We start from the raw sequence: 20,515 nt of genomic DNA on the forward strand, positions 1-20,515 counted from the left end.
ATTTAATTTACCACATTTTATTTATTCATTCTTAAGTTGAGAGACACCTACATTACATCCAGTTTCTAGATCTTATATGTAAACCTGCTATGAACATAGTTGGGCAAGTGTCCTGATGATAGAGTAGAAGTCCCTTGGTATTTGCCCAGGAGTGGTATAGCTGGTCTTGAGATATATAGAGTCTTAATTTTCTGAAAAACCGCCACATTGACTTACAGAGAGGCTGTAAAATATTTGCTCCCACCAAGAGTAGAGGAGTGTTGCCCGTACTTCACATCTTCTCCATCATGAGCTGTCACTTGTGTTTTTCCTTGGCCATTGTGGCAGGAATAAGATGGTATCTCAAAGATCTATTGATTTGTACTTCTCTGATGTCTAAAGATTTTGAGTATTTCTTTAAATGTTTCTCAGTCATTTTAGATTCCAATGTTCCATTTTAAAATTTGAATGTTTGGACTTTTGGTGACTAGTTTCTTAAATTGTCTTTATATTTGGGATATTGGCCCACTGTCAGATGTGGAGTTGGTGAAAATCTTTTCCCATTCTTTAGGTTGTTATTTTTTTCCTACTGATAGTGTCCTCTATCTTATAGTTTCACAGAGCCCTGTTTATTAATTGTTATCTCAGTGCCTCTCTATTGATCTTCTGTTCTAGAAGTTCTCTCCTATGCCAATGACTTCAGGGTTATTACCTACTTTATCTTCTATCAGGTTCAGTGTATATATGCTCACACGTACTCCCCTATTTCTCTCAGATCTATTCCTCCTTCTCTACCCACTCAAATAGAATGGTAGAGGTTTATTTAGGTTGTTAATTAAAACATATTAAGTTAAAACTTCATTCTATCAGTATTATATTGAGTGAGAGTGCAGTTTTGAGCTGAGGAGCCTCTTGACCGTCTCCTTCACATCCTTGTTCCTTAGGCTGTAAATGAGTGGGTTCAGCATGGGGATCAGGACAGTATAGAGCACAGTTGCCACTTTGACCAGGAGCCGTGAGCTGTTTGCGTTGGGCACACAGTAGAGAAGGAGGATGATCCCGTGAAAGATGCTGATGGCAGTCAGGTGAGAAGTACAGGTGGAGAATGCTTTTCGGAGTCCACCCTTAGAAGGCATTTTGATAATAGTGAAGACTATGAAGACATAGGAGGCCATGGTGATAAGCAGGCTACTACCCTCACTTAATATGGAAATGACTAAGCATGCCAGCTGACTGAATGAGGAGTCAGAACAGGATATAGAGATGATGGCAGAGTACTCACAGCCAAAGTGATCAATGATGCCAGGTTCACAGTAATAAAGGGCAGTGAGAGTGTATGTGAGTATCACAGCACACAGACCACCCCACATATAACTTCCAGCTACTAAGAGAGCACAAAGCTGACGAGACATAGCAACAGTGTAGAGCAGGGGGTTACAAACAGCCACAAACCTGTCATAGGCCATCACTGCTAACATGAACATCTCTGTAATCACACAGGCACAGCCAAAGAAAAACTGGACCATGCAACCTTTTAGGGAGATAGTTCTCTGTTCCACAACCAAGATCTCCAGTAATTTTGGTGTAAACACACTAGAATAACATATATCCAGAAATGAAAGATGGCTCAGAAAAAAGTACATGGGGGTATGAAGTTTAGGGTTGATCCTTCTGATGACAATTATGCCAATGTTGCCTACTAGAGTGACTGTGTATATGGCCATAACCATAAGGAAGAGTGGTGCTTGGAGGTGTGGGTAGTCCGTGAAGCCCACCAGAATAAATGTGGTCACAGAACTCTGGTTTGTCTTTGCATGCACCATGAGTTACCAGTTACAAAAACAAAGAAAGTAAAAATAATGAAGAAATTTGATCAGTAGAACTTGATAGGGTAAAAGCTCAGGTGACACCTGATATAAACAACAACAACAACAAAAATCAGATGGTCTTGAACTCAGTAGTGTTCTGCTTCAGGATTTATTCTTTACCTCAAACTGTGCATGTCTTTACAAGTTGGATCTGTTCTTTAATCCTGTAATGGTCTCTCCTGGAATAAAAATAATTAATTATATGAAGTGCATATAAGTTCCTCATGGTTATTTCTGATCGTTGGAATGTTTCATCACAGAAAATAATTGCAAATGAGACATTCTGCTCAATAAGAAAATCAATATGATCCGTGCGTTCACAGTCTCATGTTTGAGAAAACTGGAAAGTTAAACACATATAGCATACAAGGAAAATAAAATAATAGGAACTAGTCATACAAATTATTGACATAAACATTCACAATTCTTTATATTAAAGGTGTTTGTTGTGCTGTATTTTGTTTGATTGGTTTTTGTTTTGTTTTGTTTTGTTTTGTTTTAGTAGTGACTCAACTTATGGCTTGTGACTGCTAGACAAGAATGCGACTATGCAGTCAGCAAAACCTTCATTTTACTTTTTAAAAAATTTTGAGGATAACCTGTCTTTGGTGCCATAGCTGACTGGCATTAATCTTGTCAACTTCCTAATTTACATCAGAATCAAAGGAACATGGATACAGATTAAAACCAAATGATTGTTAATGACTTTTATACTTTTTACTTCCATCTTAGCAATACTTTCTCTCTATTTTTTTTCTGAGTCTCCTCTCCTAACACCTATAACCTCTTCAGTTTGATTTGACAATAATCGTTACACTGATCATAAAAATTAATTCCATATTCAGTTGTGTAAAAGGAAGGCCTTCATTAATATTTACTTTTATTATTATTACTACTAGTAGTAATATTTTCATTTGCTTTCTCAGAATAACTAAATATATATGCATATATACAATAGTAACAGAGCCTCTATAAAATATTATATTTATTTTTTTATAAATCTTTCCATACATATGTGTTAATCAATTTCATCTCTTTCTTCCTTTAAGTCTTTACATAGTCTCTTAATTGTTTTACCCTCACAAGTTTATATTTTTTAAAAGAAACTATTATAATATTGTCCTGAGCTAAATTCAATATTAAAATCTGGATCTACCACATTAGAATAAAATTGTCATAGACAATAAAAATATGAATTAGGAGACCTACTATGAATTTATTACTTATTATATAACTATTAAATAAGAATGTAAAGCTGTCTGAACTTATTAATTTTACTGGTCTACAAAAACTATTCATGCATTACACTTCATTCTTATATACTGAGAAATCTTAGATAAATTGGTGGTCACCAGTTTATTGTTAAATTACAAATTCCTATTCACTTTGTTCTAAATTTCTAATATGCATTTTTTTTATCAATTTGTATGTTATCTTCTTGAATCTTTGACACCTATTTGCCTTAATTCAGGACTCCTGGAATACATAGTATCATTCAGTAAAATTCCAGTTTCCATAAATTATCATAAACATTTGTCATAATCTTATCTTTCTACATACTATTAAAATTGGAATATGTATCAATAGTTTTAACTGTTATGTCACTGTAGAAATTTAAGACTCACACTCACAACATCACCATCATTTCTTTGGTAAACACAAAGGAGGAGATGAGCATGGGTCTGCGTATTCATGACCCAACGACTCAGGAGTCTTTAGCAAGTGAATAATGGGTTGTAAATTAGAATGAGTTACAGAGTAACACTTTGCTTCAAAAAAATTCAGGAAAAGCTATAAGACCACAGTAGCTGAAATATAATGTTAATGATATGTTTTATGAAAATAAAGTTTTCTTTATAACAAATTAAATTAAATAACCTAACTACCTCTGGGATTACTGCAAAACCAGTGTTTATATCATTCCAGAAACCAAAGGAGCAGGGGATTCAAATATGTATACTTACTCTTAGATTTTTATGATTAACATTCGATTTTGACCTCTGGTATCCAATGATTTGTCACCCAGGACTCTGGGCTAAGTCACTTGAAGTTCCCCAAGGCTTTTAGTCAACATCAGAAAGAAAATCTATGATTTTTAAAGTATCTCATTTTGTGACTATTGTGGCATAAACCAGGATTAATGGAAACTACACAGAAATGTTTGCAAATGCCCCCAATCTCCATCCGTTCCACTCCAATCAGCAATCTACAAAGAAAAGTCTTCCTCTGTTATCACACTATAACCAAACTTACTATATAAAATTTATAAAATTAACTCTTCTAAATTGATTTAAAAAACAATAACCTAGAACTACATGAACAAGGCAATTAACTTTATTCTTGAGATTTAATCTCTCTTAATGCTGAAGAATAATTCCATTCTTTCTCTTAATTTTTAATGCTATCTTTCAGTCAGGATTTTTGTTATGGTTTCCCTAGAAAGAAGTTTTTCTATGGATAACACTTGTTCCTGCAATTTAATTTTTCTTGCATCTATAATTTCTTAATATCTGCGGTATATTGCATATTTTACTCTGCTCTGTGTATGTTTACATGTTTGTTGACCCTCATGTACCTAAATAAATAAAATTTTGTGTTGTCACAACTTGTATTTAACATTTATTTTTAAAATCTTTGTATTAGTAACACAGCAATAAAAGAAATGGCTCAAGCAATCAGCATTGGTAGGAACAAAGTAAATAGAATCTAGCACTTTAGTATATGCTATGTACTCCACTGAGTAGATGCAACTGTCTCAACTCACTTTTCTATCTACCATCCCTCAGGTTTTAAGGATTTTCATATACATTCTGGAATATTCAAAGAGTTTCAAGTAACTCACCAAAAGCATGATTTCCAAGATGTGATTTTAAGATTATGTCATTTTCTTATTAATAAACATGATCAATATCCTTCAAAATTAAAATGTTTTGAGTTTCTCAAACAAAGGCAGGAACTGATCCTTGTAAAATAGAAATTAAATAAAGAATGCAACCATCAAAATATTTTAAAAGAAACATACAAACATCTTGAAGAAGACACAGGTTTTTAATCTGTATTAAAAATGGCATTATTTAATATGAACCAACTACTTGACTTTGGGGAAATGCACCCTAGAGAACCCTCACTGATGATTGTCTTGGACTACAAACATCTAATTAGAAGAAACTTCCTCTTTTGGTTTTAGAACATATAATTTTCCAGGACAATATTGTGGTTTTTTTTAGACCTCATATACAATGTTTCTCTCAACAGGATTTATATATTTATGAGAATTATTAAATTAACAGGTGTATGAATATATGGACAATAGTGGAATTCACCAAGAATAGTTATACTAGCTAAGGTTCAGGGCATTGTCCCATCATATGTACATTTGGAATAGCTCTAACTGAACTTAGTGGTTTATAAGAAAAATGTTGGGAATTTGTAGTGTGCAATAAGAGGTATATTTCATTTTATTTTCATTGTACACATGTACAAGTGAAACTTTAAATACGAGAGATCATAATTCTTGATAGCATGTGACACTGAGTCAAATATACTAGTCAAAAAAATTAAACAAAGATAATTAATATTTTGTTTTAAAGAAAGGTGCCAAATGCTGTCAATCATATAACAAATGAAAAAATGGATTTCGTTATGAAATTTATGGTTTACTACTACAATAAGTATGTATCTGAGGAGAAAAGAGAGAATAATGTTGACACATAAGAACATGTCTTTTAAAAGATATTTTATGATACAGTAGGCTCCAAGTTTGATATAAAAACATATTTAAAAATTGTGATTGTCATTGTTTTTATTTGTTTTAGAGTCAAATGTATATTTTTATTTAGCATAAGGATCTGGACCACAGTTGAAAGGATTTTTATAGAGGATAATATGGAGATGATAAATTATGTGTAGAAAAGGAGAATTTGATTAAATATGTTATTTATATGCATGAAAATGAAATAAAGATATATTATTATGTAATACATATGCTAATAAAATATAAATATAAATACAAATAATGTAATTTCATTATTGAAATTAGAACATATAAATAGTATTAAAAAGGTAAAATACATCCTAAATTATTCCCATATTACACCTGAATTTTGAGAATCTTGTCTTATATTCCCAAACACTAATTAATATATTTTGCTATAGCATTACAATAAAAAGTCACTGTAATTTGGTTTTGAAAATTTTTATATTTATCTACCTACTCAAATTTGTGCATTTTAAGTCCTCACTTTACTTTCATCACATGCCCATCTCCATTAATCTAATATACTTTTTAATAATGTTCCAAAATGCCAACAAAATCAAGTTTGGCAGGGAAAGTATTTGCTTGGCTTACACTTTTATTTCACAGTCCATCAATAAAGAAGTCAAGGCACAAACTAAAGTAGCAACCAGGAGGCAAGCATTGAAGCAAAGGCCAAGGAGAAATGCCATTTACTGAAACTATCAGTCTCCTTTCTTACATAAACCAACACTACATGATCAGCGGTGGCCTCACCGTCAATAGACTGGGCTTTCTCACATCATTCATGCACCAAGAGATGCTCTTTGGCCAGTCTAATAGAAATAGCTCTTCAAACTTTGTACGGGTCTTGTTCAAATAAACACAGTTGTAGTATAAGTGCAAATTTTACATTCTGTCCAGAAGGCATGGATTCCACGGTATCCTTCAAGACCTCTCATATAAAGTCTTACTCTTCTTCCACAATGTTCCTTGAGACTTAGAAGGGAAGGTGTCCTGTTTTGTGATGAAGAACAGTAGCCACAAGCTAAAGGAAGTCGTACAACTCAAGAATACTTGATCAAAAGGATCCCATTATGAAGTCCAAGCACCTCAAAAGACAACATCAGAAATGCTTCAGCAATCTCATTGCTTATGGATTACTGCTTTGTTATTATTACAAGTAGTTCATTTTAGTGACTAAAAAATTTATATCAGTTTGATATAATTACACACTGTTATGATCTACTGGGGTAGAAATGATCTATAATTACCTAATGATTTTATGAATTATCCAAATAAAAATTAATAAGCAATTATAGATATAAAGACACATTGAAATATTGCAAAAGCATTATATGCATATTTATAAAAATACATATTTGTTAGCAGTTGTTTAGACAAATATAAATTACACTATGAAAAGTAAGTCATATGTGCTAGATTCCATAATATATAAGAAATGAAACCATGTGTAGTGGTGGATAATTTTAATTCCAGTACCCAGAGAAAGACAAAAGGAAGTCAGGTCTGCAAAGCTAGCTTTATATGATGAAACTCTAATCTCCAACAAGGAAAACAAAAAGCTTCATAGAAATTGTATTTTTATGTTAATACAAAAAAAAAACCTCCCAATAAAAGGTCAATGTAGAGTTAAATGTAAAAATTTGTCAATAGGTTTTCTACTATCAAATCCATGCGTGTGTTGACCTTAATCCTCATAGACTTCTTAGAATACCTGGACCTCCAGTAGCCCCTGTTCCCCCTCTTCCTGACCATAGACATAGCCACTGTGCTGGGAACCCTGGGCATGATTGTCATCATCAGACTCATTTCCAAGCTTCACACCCTATTTTTTTCTTAGTCTTTTGTGGATTTCCTTTACTCCATTTTTGTGATATTCAAACTCCTAGAAATTTTATTGTGGAAGATAAAGTTGAACAAATGTCTTTGTGGTATGATTGTGCATCCTTTGGGTATATGCCCAAGAATGGAATTGCTGGGTCTTGAGGAAGATTGATTATTAATTTCCTGACAAACCACCAGAGTGATTTTCAAAGTGACTGTACAAGTTTGCACTCCCACCAGCAATAGAGGGATGTTCCCCTTACTCTGCATTCTCTCCAGCATGAGCTATCATCAGTGTATTTGATCTTAGCCATTCTGACATGTGTAAGATGGTATCTCAGAGTTGTTTGATTTTCATCTTCCTGATGGCTAAGGATATTGAACAGTTCCTTCATTGTCTTTCAGCCATTTGTAATTCTTCTCTTGAGAATACTCTGTTTAGATCTTGATCCCATTTTTTATAGGATTATTTGGTATTTTGATGTCTAGTTTCTTAAATTCTTCATATATTTTGGAGATCAGTCCTCTGCCTGATAGATAAGATCTCCTAAGAAAATTAGGAATGGGGAGAACAGAGGGCAGAAGGGGAGGGGAGGGGCAAAGGAGAGGGAGGAGGAGAACATGAGGAATCTGGACGGTTGTGATGAGGGAAGGACAGAGAGGGAGAGAAAGGAAAGTGATATTGTGATTGAGGGAGACATTATGGGACTAGAGAGAAATCTGGCTCTAGGGAAATTCTCAGGAATCCACAAAAATGACCAGCTAAGACCGTAAGTAATAGTGGAGAAGGTTCCTGAACTGACCTTTTCTTGTAATCAGATTTATGATTACCTTAGTTGTCATCATAGAACTTCATCCAGCAACTGATGGAGGCAGATGCACATATTCACAGATAAGCAATGAACCAAACCTCCACAGGCCAGTCCAAGAGAGGGAGGAGCAATAATACGAGCAAAAGGGTTTTGACCATAATGGAGATACCCACAGAAACTGACCTGAGCTAGTGAAAGCTCACTGACTCTGGACTGATAGCAGGGGACGATGCAAAGGACCAAACTAGGCCCACTGAATGTTAGTGACAATTGTGTGGCTTGGACAATCTATGGGGCTACTAGCCCTAGGACCAGGATTTATCCCTGGTGCTTTAGCTGGCGTTTTGGAGCTCATTCTTTTTGGAGGGATACTTTTCTAAGCCTATAATTAGGGGGCAGAGCCTCGGTCCTCTTCCCTAGAGTGATGTGTCAGACTTTGTTGACTTACCACCTCTGAGGAGTGGATGTTGGACTGGGATTGAAAAAAAGTTGGGGAAAGGGGGAGGAGTGGAGGGAGTGGTAAGTGGGATGGGAGCAGGCTTGAAGTATTCTCCAGAGAGAAGAGTATGGCCAAGTTTGGCCACCTGGGTGCTGAACTCTTGGGTAGAGGCTGTTGGGGCATTTTGTAATATCTTCTCCAATTTATCCACATACTTCCTCTGGAAGTCAGGGATGCCGAAGAGTACCTGAACCACAAAGCTGAGGTAGCAGCTGTTCCCCATGCTCCGAATGCCTGTGTAATCAGGCCCAAACAGAGGCTTGAGCGGCCACCTGACTCTTGGATAAGCTCCCATTCGCCAATCCTCTGGTTCATGTCTATCTCCAGCTCAGTCTTGTTCGTCTGTCTTCAGCAGAAGTGGGACAAGTGCTCTGCCATGATAGGGTCCAGAACCATATCATCCTCATCATATGAATAGAAATGAGCTCCATGGGGTGTTATAGTGCCCAGTTTAACAGCTAATGGGTAGCCAGTCTCCCTGTAGTGCTCCATAGCTACATGGTTGTTACCCTCACTGTCATCAAATTAGCGTCGGCAACAGAGGATGGAGCCATTTGTCAGGTTCTCTTTCATATCACACTTGGATCACAAAATGGCCCAAATCAAAATCGCTAATAACAGCCTATGTTGGAAAGGATGTGGAGTAAAGGAAACCATCTTCGCCTGCTGGTGGGAGTGTAAACTTGCACTTTGGAAATCAGTATGGAGGCTTCTCAGAAAATTGAAAATCAGTATACCTCAAGACCCAGTAATATCATTCTTAGGAATATACTCAAATGTAGAAATATCTCATTTTTATCTTAGTAAATAAATCTTGCCTGAAGTGCAGAGAGTAAAACAGACACACTGATCAGCCTTACATACTAGGCAGTGGTGACACACACCTTTAATCCCAGTATCCACTCTAGTTGTCTTAGAATCCAGGAGGTGGTGGTGCATGCCTTTAATCAAAGCACCAGAGAGGAATATAAAACTGGAGGAGACAGCTTTCATACACAGTCTCATTCTAAGATGCCTGGAGACTTTTGGACTCTGATAGAGGTAAGAGCCAGTTGCTGACTGCTTTGCATTTCTGACCTTCGGGTTGAACCACAATTTCTGTCTCTGGGCTTTTATTAATCATGCTATCTCCAAATATTTTCAGTGCTATTTCTGATGTATTTTAAAACAAAGTGTGAGCAGAAGTGATTATTCAGTGACTAAGAACATATACTGGGCTTACAATGCACCATTAAGTTTGGTTCCCAGCACCTACAGTGGTTGTCTCAAAGTTGTATACTCAAGCTTCAGGGGAATTTATGCCATCTATTGGTCTCAAGAAAGCCACACACACACGAGAGAGAGAGAGAGAGAGAGAGAGAGAGAGAGAGAGAGAGAGAGAGAGAGAGAGAGACTGAGGGAGCCTACACACATCTAAATAAAATTAAAACAAAAATCTGTATAAAAGAAGAAAGCACAATGTAAGGGAAACTGGTATTGACATGTAAAAAAATAATAATAATATAATAAATAATACCAAATATATTTTAAGTATACTAATTCTAAATATGGCAAGAGTTATTTTTAAGATTTTTATTGCACATTGTGTCGAGCAAAATGTCCAGTGTAAAAATAACCCTTAAAGAATTACATGAAGCTTTCCTCTCATTTTCATTACTGGTTATTGAATAGCTCTAAATATTTGCTTTAAAATTATTATACAAACTTCTTTGATGAGTTGCTTTAGATCATCTGAAAAGTCCTGCATTTTCAATATACAACGTGAGTTAAACATTTTCCTAGGCAGCATTATGCTAGCATACACAAACATGGAAATATACAAGAAGTAATTGTTCTTAAAATATCTGAATAAAATATGGGAAAATGGCCTGAGATTCATTTTCTAACAATATTTAAAGTTTGGAGGTTATTGTAATGCATATTTTGTGAATTGGAATATTGGAATGATTTATATAGGGAATCTGAACAACAAGATTACTGATTGTTGTAACAGACTACGGGACCTTAATAAAAATACCTCATCTTTCTAGAACTACATTTTCAATGACAAATGAGAGCTCATTAGTTTCTTCACTGCCTCCTTCACATCCTTGTTCCTGAAGCTGTAGATCAATGGGTTCAGCATGGGAATGATGACTGTGTAGAACACCGAGGCCACCTTGACCAGCAGCCAGGAACTTTTGTTGGTGGGAACACAATAGAGAAAGAGGATGGTGCCATGAAAAATGCTGATGGCGGTGAGGTGGGAGGCACAGGTGGAAAAGACTTTGTAGCGTCCCCCAGCAGCAGGCATTTTCATGACAGTAATAACAATGAAAACATAAGAGGTGAGAATGATCATCAGACTGCTTAGCTCATTGAAAGTGGCAAAAATGAAAATGATCTTCTGACTAATGGAGGGGTCAGAGAAGGATATCGCAACGATGGCAGCATGCTCACACACAAAGTTATTTACGAACTTGGTCCCACAGAAGAACAGAGTTAAAAGAAAGTATATGAATATAAAGGAGCAGAATATAGCCCACGAGTACGATGCAGCTACCAGGGAGCAACAGAGCTTCGGAGACATCGCCACTGTGTAGAGGAGGGGGTTGCACACTGCCACAAACCTGTCGTAGGCCATCACGGCCAACATGAATGTTTCCGTCACCACAAATATGCATGCGAAGAAGAACTGCATGACACAGCCTGTGAAGGAGATTCTTCTGTCTTCCACAACCAAGTTTTCTAAGAGTTTGGGTGTCACAACAGTAGAGTAACAGAAATCCACAAAGGACAGGTGACTGAGGAAAAAGTACATGGGGGTGTGAAACTTGGCGTTCAGCCTGATGATGGTAATCATGCCCAGGTTTCCCAGCACAGTGACTGAGTATATGGTCAGAAAGAGGAGGAACAGGGGAACCTGGAGGTCCGGGTATTCAGAGAAGCCCACGAGGATGAAAGTCACTGCAGAAGTCTGGTTTTCAGGAAAACTATAGAGAAAAGAGGAAAAGATTATCTGTTAAATTCAGAACTAATATTTGTAATAGAGAAGAATTAGAAAAATATAATGCACACTTTAACAGGTACTATAGAATATGCCTGAAAATAAAAGAACTTCATTTCTAATATTAATGCCTATTTACAAAACATGTATCTCATAAACCCATATTATTTTATGTTTTAACTTAAAGTAATTTCTTGATGAAAGGAGAAAGATTGTGGCTAGATATATTTAAATAAAATGATTCGATACTATCACACATAGCCTCCTGAAAACATCTGTTCTTACCACATCCACGAACTGAACTAAAGGTAAGGTGGGAAATTTGCATAAATTTCAAAACTTTTCATGTCTTTAACTGTTACCATTATTTAGTCTTTTTTTAATTTATTTATTTATTAAAGATTTCTGTCTCTTCCCCACTGCCGCCTCCCCTTTCCTTCCTCCTCCCCCAATCAAGTCCCCCTCCCTCGTCAGCCCAAAGAGCAATCAGGGTTCTCTGCCCTGTGGGAAGTCCGAGGACCACCCACCTCCATCCAGGTCTAGTAAGGTGAGCATCCAAACTGCCTAGGCTCCCACAAAACCAATAGGTACAGTAGGATCAAAACCCAGTGCCATTGTTCTTGAGGTCTCAGTAGTCCTCATTGTCCGCTATGTTCAGCGAGACCGGTTTTATTCCAGGCTTTTTCAGACCCAGGCCAGCTGGCCTTGGTGAGTTCCCGATAGAACATCCCCATTGTCTCAGTGTGTGGGTGCACCCCTCGCGGTCCTGAGTTCCTTGCTCGTGCTCTCTCTCCTTCTGCTCCTGATTTGGACCTTGAGATTTCAGTCCGGTGCTCCAATGTGGGTCTCTGTCTCTGTCTCCTTTCATCGCCTGATGAAGGTTAATATTCAGGAGGATGCCTATATGTTTTTCTTTAGGTTCTCCTTCTTATTTAGCTTCTCTAAGAACCCGAATTATAGGCTCAATGTCCTTTATTTATGGATAGATAATATTATAAGCTTTGATTTCCAGTATTTGGGTGTTAAAGCAGAAATGTAATACTATGGTATACTTTTTTTTTTTTACTATGGTATACTTTATTTTACTGCTTCATAAACAAAAAAGAAAAAAAAATTAAAAAAAAACTTTATCTTTCTAATTTTATGCTAACTTCAGTGTTATATTGGTCATTTTTAATTTTGCTCTTAAATGATATATTTTAAATTTTGAAACAAATTATTGGAGACATTATGGATATATACCGTGGTGATATAAAACATTTAAATTCTCGTTAAATTTGAATTCTTTGTATTGTGTGTACAACCAAATACAGGCTTTGCCTACCATGATATAATAGTTAAAAAAAGAGCAGTGACTATAAAGCTGCTCTTTTTCTGAGTTTTGGTACTTTTCAGAAGATAGGAAATACAGACACAACAGCCACTGTGATACACTAGAAATATAAACATATTTTAAGCCATTGAAGAAAATATTTTCTGGAATTTTAAAGAAATGCCAAAAATAAATATTAAAACAGAGATCGAATATCCCTGTTTTTATACTTTTAGTGGAATCCTAATTAGTTGATTTACTAATATGAAATGAGATTTATGATGACATATAGGTTATAAAATACACCGTGATAGATAGCGGATACACATCACTCGTTCATTAGGCTTTGAGACATTAGTTTTTTGTTTTATTTTTTAATGAACTACAAATGTCTCATAATCAGGCCCACATGTGGACAGCTGTCTGTAGTGTTCACCACTGGGAACTGAATAATCACAGTCTCTCTCTCTGAAACTGTAAAACTGATATGCAGAACCTCATCTGAGAACCTAGTCAAGGAATTCATGTCTTCCTATCCTCTTGTTCCCTGTCTTTATCCTTTCTCTGCTTCCTCTGGGCTTCTTCTTGTGGTAGCAGTATCTGTCAAAAAAACATGCCAACCAATTGCTAGACAATACTCAACCGTTTTAAATACAACACTCTGGATTCTGATCATATTATTACAAATCTCTATAATTTTAAAATAGTCTTTGTAACACTGTGAGGATAATTTACCTCACCACTCAAACTGGATTGTGGTGATTTTATTGATTTACATGTTTTATTAAGGAAACATAAAATCTACATTCTCCTGACTTCTAATATTATCCAGCTAAACATTTTCAATCTCAGTACTAACAATACAGATTCTATAACCATATGGATTTATCAACCTGATATATTGTACATATTCATCACAAATGTTAGCTCTTCCATGGCATTCTCAATACTATGATACATTACTGAACCGTGGTATATACCTCTTGTTCTCTGTATGGAAGCAAGCAATAAGGTTTTTAGCTGTCAATTACAAAACCTTTATTCTATTTTTTTTACTTTTTACTTTTTTTTGATATAAGGTCTCATAAAATTCAGGCTGATCTTAAACTCCTTTCATGTCCAAAGCTAACGTCACATTCACAATTTAGTCCAGAGGGGTCTTGAAATGTTGAGGTTGGCCCTCTCATTCTGATCCTTTCTTGTACCTTCTGTATTCTGGAATCCTAGGCCTGAGGCAACATTTACTGCTTGATTACTCTTTTATTATATATTTTTTTCATGTGGGATTGTTACTCTCCCTTAATTTCTCAGAGATTATAATAATTTAAAGTTGCATTTAATAATTAACTAATATTTAAAATGTTGATTTAATTTATTAGTTCATAACAGACACAAAAGTAGAAAACTAAAAAATAATCAGAATATAGGTATCATATTCTTAGTGGCAGTTTCATTACTTCATTTGAGGGTGTTAAGGTCTGTTCTTTCCTCCTGAAATATAGCAGTCAGTATTCTCTCATTGGAATGCAACAGCAGAACAGAATCAACTTACCTAGACATGTGGGCCTCTGAGTAATACATTTACTGAAGATGTCTTTGCTAAGAGTTGTGAAGTCCTGAAAAGTTCTTGCTTAGTAGTTAATATGAAAAAATAGCCATGGAAATGGAGTCCACTGGATATATCATCAATCATGTCATATGATGTTAGGCTACACCACCAGGAAAATTCAGAAATACCAGATTAAACATTGCATCTAAGAATTAAATATGTGTACCAAATCATGTCACAAATATGTCATCAAGGCATCAGGGACCTGAAATCTAGGGAGTGTAATAAAATAATTCCAGGGAGACTACAGGGGGAGCAATTAGGAACAAAATGTCTCGTGTGATATCTTGATTGTATGTTACATTTCTAAAGCCCTGAGGCATTTTCATAATCATAATCAACTTTAACAGTCATAGCAAATACATAATGCCTCTCTAGGTTGTAAAACATAGAAATACACAAGAAAAATAAGTAATTTAATGATAACTCAGAAAGATGTTATTAAGTAAAGCCTTAGAAAATGTTATTATATTTCTAATTATCAATTAGCTCCAAAATTAAATTTTATTGTCATTTTCTTTTTTATTTATAAATATTAGGCCAAATACATTTTCTGTTTGTGTGACAATTTATGTTACTGTATAACAGGGCACTAAACACAAAAATAAATATAAAACATAAACATAAGGACTACCAGTGTCTTAGTAATGAATTCTAAATTCTTACTAGTTTGTATTGCACAAACGGGGCAGTGATCCTCTCTCCATCGATATAAGGATCCTCTTTCATTCACTTCTGGGATTTTCATCATAATGCACCACAATTTATGGTTTCTTTGTCATGAATGTTTATAAATTAAAGATTTACAACTGTACTTTCTTTACTGGTGGCAAATGAACTTACCAAAATAAATATCAAATTTATTGCTTCAATTTTTGAATACTTTTAAAACAATTGTTAAGTATATTGAAGAGTTTAGATTTATTGAAAAGGAATCAACATAGTATTTAAAAAAATTCTCATAGATTTGAGGTTATAACATAATTACATCATTTCCTTCATCTCTCTCCTTACTTCAAACTCTCTCATATACCTTACTCTCTTTCAAATTCATGACCTCTTTTTTATTAGTTTTTCCTAGGTGGATACAATCTCAGTATTCCTAGTTTCAGGGTCATTAGTATAATATATTTTGTTGTTGTGAAGTTCAGTGTTCAGCCCATTTTTATTTTCTTTTTTCTATTGTTTTTTTCACTTTATTTAGATATTTCTATTTTAGTAGAAATCCTATTTTTATTTTTATTTCTATTTTTATTATAATAGAATAGAACTGAATCTTGGTAAAGATTTAGTAAGACTCAAAAATAAGTTTATATTTTAACTTTGACATACATATATAAGCAAGTATTTAGTCTGCAAATGTATTGTTCTGTAGCTGAGGAAATGAATACATAAGGCATATGGGAGCATTACAGGATCAAACAGCGTGCAAAGATTCAAGCTGCACAAAAGAGACACCAAACCTAAGAGCAGGAATACTCACTTGTTATCTTTGTCACGGTCATCAAGATTCCTACTAAAAGAGCACTCCAAAAAGCATTCTCCATCTGTGCCCCCACCTGACTGCTATCTGCTTCTGCCATGGTGTCATTCTCCTTCTCCTTCTTTTTCTTTTTCTTTTTTTTTTTTTTTTGGTTTTTTTGAGACAAGGTTTTTCTGTAACTTTAGTGCCTGTCTCGGGACTAGCTCTTGTAGTCCAGGCTGGCCTCGAACTCCCAGAGATCCGCCTGCCTCTACCTCCACCTCCTAAGTGCTGGGATTAAAGGCATGTGCTCACCAACCAACCATTCTCCTTCTTTACTGTATGCTCAAGTCTAAAAGCTCATTGGTCTTGGTTAAGACAGTCACTGTGTTTTACAGCATGGTCACCCCTATGCTCAATCCTCTTATTTACAGCCTAAGAAATAAGGATGTGAAGGACACCGTCAAAAAAAAAATTTTGATTCATACGAAACTGGCATCTCACTCAGTATAGACACACATGCATACCATACACAAAAGCACATAGCAGAATACTCAGGAAGATAATGGTACTGAATAGGCTCAGCCATCTCAAGGAGTTTTCCAAGGCCCTTTCCAAGGTTGCTTAACTCAGACAAATTTCTGGAAAAGACAAAACTCTTCAGGGGGAGCTACCTACTAGCTCATCAGACAGCACCAGGAAAATATTTTTTTGTGAGCTGTCATCAGTTCTCATGTGAGACTTTTGGTTATGATTTCAAGGCACCTATTCCCCACACCTCTTTCCTTTAAGTAAGGACAGAAAATTCAATGGCCCACCAACGTAGACATGAGTGAAGTTTTTTCTTTATAATTTCTACTGTCAAGGATAAATCTGGGGTGAATAAACACTATTGACCTTGTCCCAGGAAAATTTACTTAGCATCTATATATTTTTAAAAAATCCATGATGCCTTAAATAATATCATATATTAAAAACAAATCCCAACACTAAAATCTATCATGAGTTTATGCCATAAAGACCTCAGGAACTTGAAATTAAAGATGATTACTAAATTCAAATCTTTTATTAGACTATTAAATATTACATGTGATTTTTGGCTGTATATAATTATTGCAAAATTTTAAAGACTTTTTATTAGTATCTCTGTTGAATTGATAATGAACATATCATATTTTCAAAAATGTGTAATATATAGATTTTCAATAGAATAATCAAGTTTAAGACAAAAAATCATATATGGTTCAGTGGACTTCTAATGTGGTTAGATATTAAGGTTTATCTGCACATCCTTAAATTCACTTCTTTATATTAAATACTACAGAGAATGACTACATAGGAAAAAAGAAAATACAAAGGGACAATGATAATATTGATTTTTAAATCATAAACATAATTGACAAACCTTTAAAAAAACTAAAAAAGAGAGGGAACAAAATTAATAACATTTAGAAATAAAAAACAAAATATTGCAGCATTTGTGGATAAAATTCAGAGATTTCTTAGGGAATAATTGGAAACCTATGTTTAAATAAAATAAAATAACAGAGACATTTCGTAATGCTTATAAACTTCCAAATGTTAAACAAGATGAACTCAGGTTCAATATGAGAGGATTTGTCTTGTCTTATTCTAACTAGTTTTGTACTCTTTTCCTGTAGTTCTCTTGGAGACCTGCTCTTTTCTGAAGATGAAAGGAGGAGAAGTGGATGCAGGGGAGAAGAAAGGTTGTGGGAAAAGCTGGGAGGAGTGGGTGGAGTAGAAAGTGAGGTCAGGATGTATGGTATTAGAGAAGAATCCATTTTCAATAAAATTAAAATAATTCAACTGCTAGCAGGTGGAGGACAATGTGGCTGTAACACACACAAACCGTGACCCTGATGGGAAAAGAAGCATTCAAATATCTCTATTTCCAAATGATATGATCCTACATATGAGAGACCATTAAGACTCTTCCATTTCCCCTTCCCAGGGAGTTTCGAATGTCTCCCTTTGTGTTCCCGTCTTGTTACCTAGCCTTTTTGGGTCTGTGGATTATAACATGAATATCCTTCACTTCAGCAATAATATTCATTTATAAGTGAGTACATACCATACTTGTCTGAGTCTGGGTTACCTCACTCAGGATGATTTTATTTTTTAGTTCTATCTATTTGCCTTCAGATTTCATGATTTCATTGTTTTTGACAGCTGAATAATACTCCATTGTGTGAATGTACCATATTTTCTTTATCCGTTCCTTGGTTAAGGGACATTTAGGTTTTTCCAGTTTCTGGCTATTTTCGATAAAACTGCTATGAACACAATTGAGTAAATGTCCTTGTGGTATCATTGAGGATCCTTTAGGTATATGTCCAAGAGTTGTATAACTATGCCTTGAGGTAAATAGACTCCTAATTTTCTGAGACACTGCCATATTGATTTCCAAAATGGCTGTGCAAGTTTGCAGTAGAGGAGTGTTCCCTTTGCTCTACATTTTCTCCAGCTTCAGTTGTCAATTGTGTTTCTGATCTTATCCATTCTGTCTCATGTAAGGTAGAATCCCAGAGTCATTTTGATTTGCATTGCCCTGATGGCTTTTGTAGCTGGACTGGGGGTTGGTTGGGATGAAAACAAGAGGAATCAGGTGGGGGAGTGGTGGTGAGAGTGCTGCAAGAACCGACTGGAAAGAGGTTCATTTGGGTTAGGTTGAAACCAAGTGCAAGGGAAACTGGCAGGAATCTGTAAGGATGACTCCAGCTAAGACTGCTAGCAATTGCAGACATGTAGCCTAAACTGGCCATCTCCCGTGACTTGGCAAAACTTGCAGTAGAGGGATTGGGACACAAACCCAACCACATAACTTTCATCCTAAACTCTGCTCTGCCTGGGGGATGTGCTTGAGTAAGGGTGGCACAGTGATCGCACCGGCAGCCAATCAATGATTGATTGATCCCAGCCTGAGACCCATGCCAAGAAATTGAGCGTACCCTTGACACTGCCCAGAGGGCCAATATCCAGGGGCTTGATAGCCCAGAGACCTAGGAGAGAACCAAACAACTGAAATAAAAAAAAAAAAAATCAATGCAATGATACCTAACAATGTTCTGCTGTACTCGTAGATCGGTGCCTAGCCCAATAGTCATCAAAGAGGTTTCATAGAGTAAGGACTGGAAACAGAGGCAGAGTTCCCCTTCCCCGACTCAAACATTAAGTTGAGTTTAGGCAGTCCTGCTAAAAAGAGGAAGGATTGCAGTAAGCAGAGAGGTCAAGGATACCACAAGAAAACCCTCAGAATCAACTAACCTGGGCTCATAGATACTCAACCAGACTGAACGGACCACGAAGGAGTTTGCATGGGACTAACTAGGTCCTCTGCATATAAGCGACTCTTATGCAGCTTGGTTTTCTGGGGCTCCTAGCAGTAGAAGCAGGAGCTGTTTCTGAAACAGCTAGCTTCTGAAATACTATTTCTCATACTGAGTTGCCTTGACCAGCTTTAATACATGGGAAGGTTCTTAGACTTACTACAACTTGATATGCCATGTTTTGTTGATATCAGTGGGAGGTCTGCTCTTAACAGATATGGAGAAGTAGAGGTGGGAATGGCAGAGGAGAGGTGAGAGAAATAGGTAGGAGAGGAGGGAGGGAAAGCTGTTTTCAGGGCGTTAAATAAGTTAAAATAAACAAACAAAAAATAAATGAGAAAAAAAAACTCAACCAGCAATCTCATATAACAGGATACCATATTAAATGGAATAGAATAAATGAAAAAAAATTCTCAAATAAGTGATAATTTGAAAGTCAATTGACTTTCTTTTGGCAAAATTAGTAGACAGGTAGTAACACTTTACTTTCAGTCTATTGAAATGTCTTAACTTCAAGTTTTAAGGCTGGTAAGAGTGTAATCCAAGATACATTTTGGTAATGCTTTAATAAAATAAGATTTGGGATACTATGCCTGAAATCATCATAAATAACGACAAACTTTAAGGATGTCCCCTTAAAATTCTTCTAGTGCTCCTGTAATACAACTCAGTAAATCCTCAAAATATTAATACATCTATCAATTGACAACAAGTATATATATGTATAATCATCTTTATTATAAGATTAGCAATTTACTTAAAATGAGAAATTAAAAGACAAATAATGCTACAATGCAAACTTTAAATAAGTTTGTTATTAACTTATTTAAAAATGCAAGCTGATAAACAAGATATAGTTTTTGAAGATGTAATATTTTCAAAAATAAATTATCATTTATAAATTCAAAATATATTATTTTGAATTGCACTGTTGTTGCTGTAAGTTGGTTGTAATTGTCTATTAATGATTACCAGCCTATTTACGTGTCCCATATGATTTGGTGATTCAGTTAATTATGCTCATAATTGGGAAGCAGTTCTTAGTCATCTTCTTTCTAGT

At 35.4% G+C, this 20,515-nt stretch overlaps 2 protein-coding genes across 2 annotated transcripts; both read right to left on the reverse strand.

Annotated features, from left to right (window-relative positions):
- Positions 1-851: 851 nt before the first annotated feature.
- Positions 852-1,802, reverse strand: LOC126497686 (olfactory receptor 1165-like). The gene has a single exon (XM_050135864.1). The coding sequence runs from the start codon at positions 1,800-1,802 to the stop codon at positions 852-854; it is 951 nt and encodes a 316-aa protein (XP_049991821.1).
- An 8,969-nt stretch (positions 1,803-10,771) lies between these two features.
- LOC126497808 (olfactory receptor 5D13-like) lies at positions 10,772-14,597 on the reverse strand. The gene is made up of 2 exons (XM_050135978.1): positions 14,590-14,597; positions 10,772-11,711 (listed from the first exon to the last, which is right to left on the reverse strand). The coding sequence occupies exons 1-2, from the start codon at positions 14,595-14,597 to the stop codon at positions 10,772-10,774; spliced, it is 948 nt and encodes a 315-aa protein (XP_049991935.1).
- Positions 14,598-20,515: the final 5,918 nt, after the last annotated feature.

Source organism: Alexandromys fortis, unplaced genomic scaffold (genome assembly GCF_014885135.2).
Source record: "Alexandromys fortis isolate MF-2015 unplaced genomic scaffold, M_Fortis_MF-2015_v1.1 scaffold_23, whole genome shotgun sequence".
In the NCBI taxonomy this organism is placed as follows: Eukaryota; Metazoa; Chordata; class Mammalia; order Rodentia; family Cricetidae; genus Alexandromys; species Alexandromys fortis.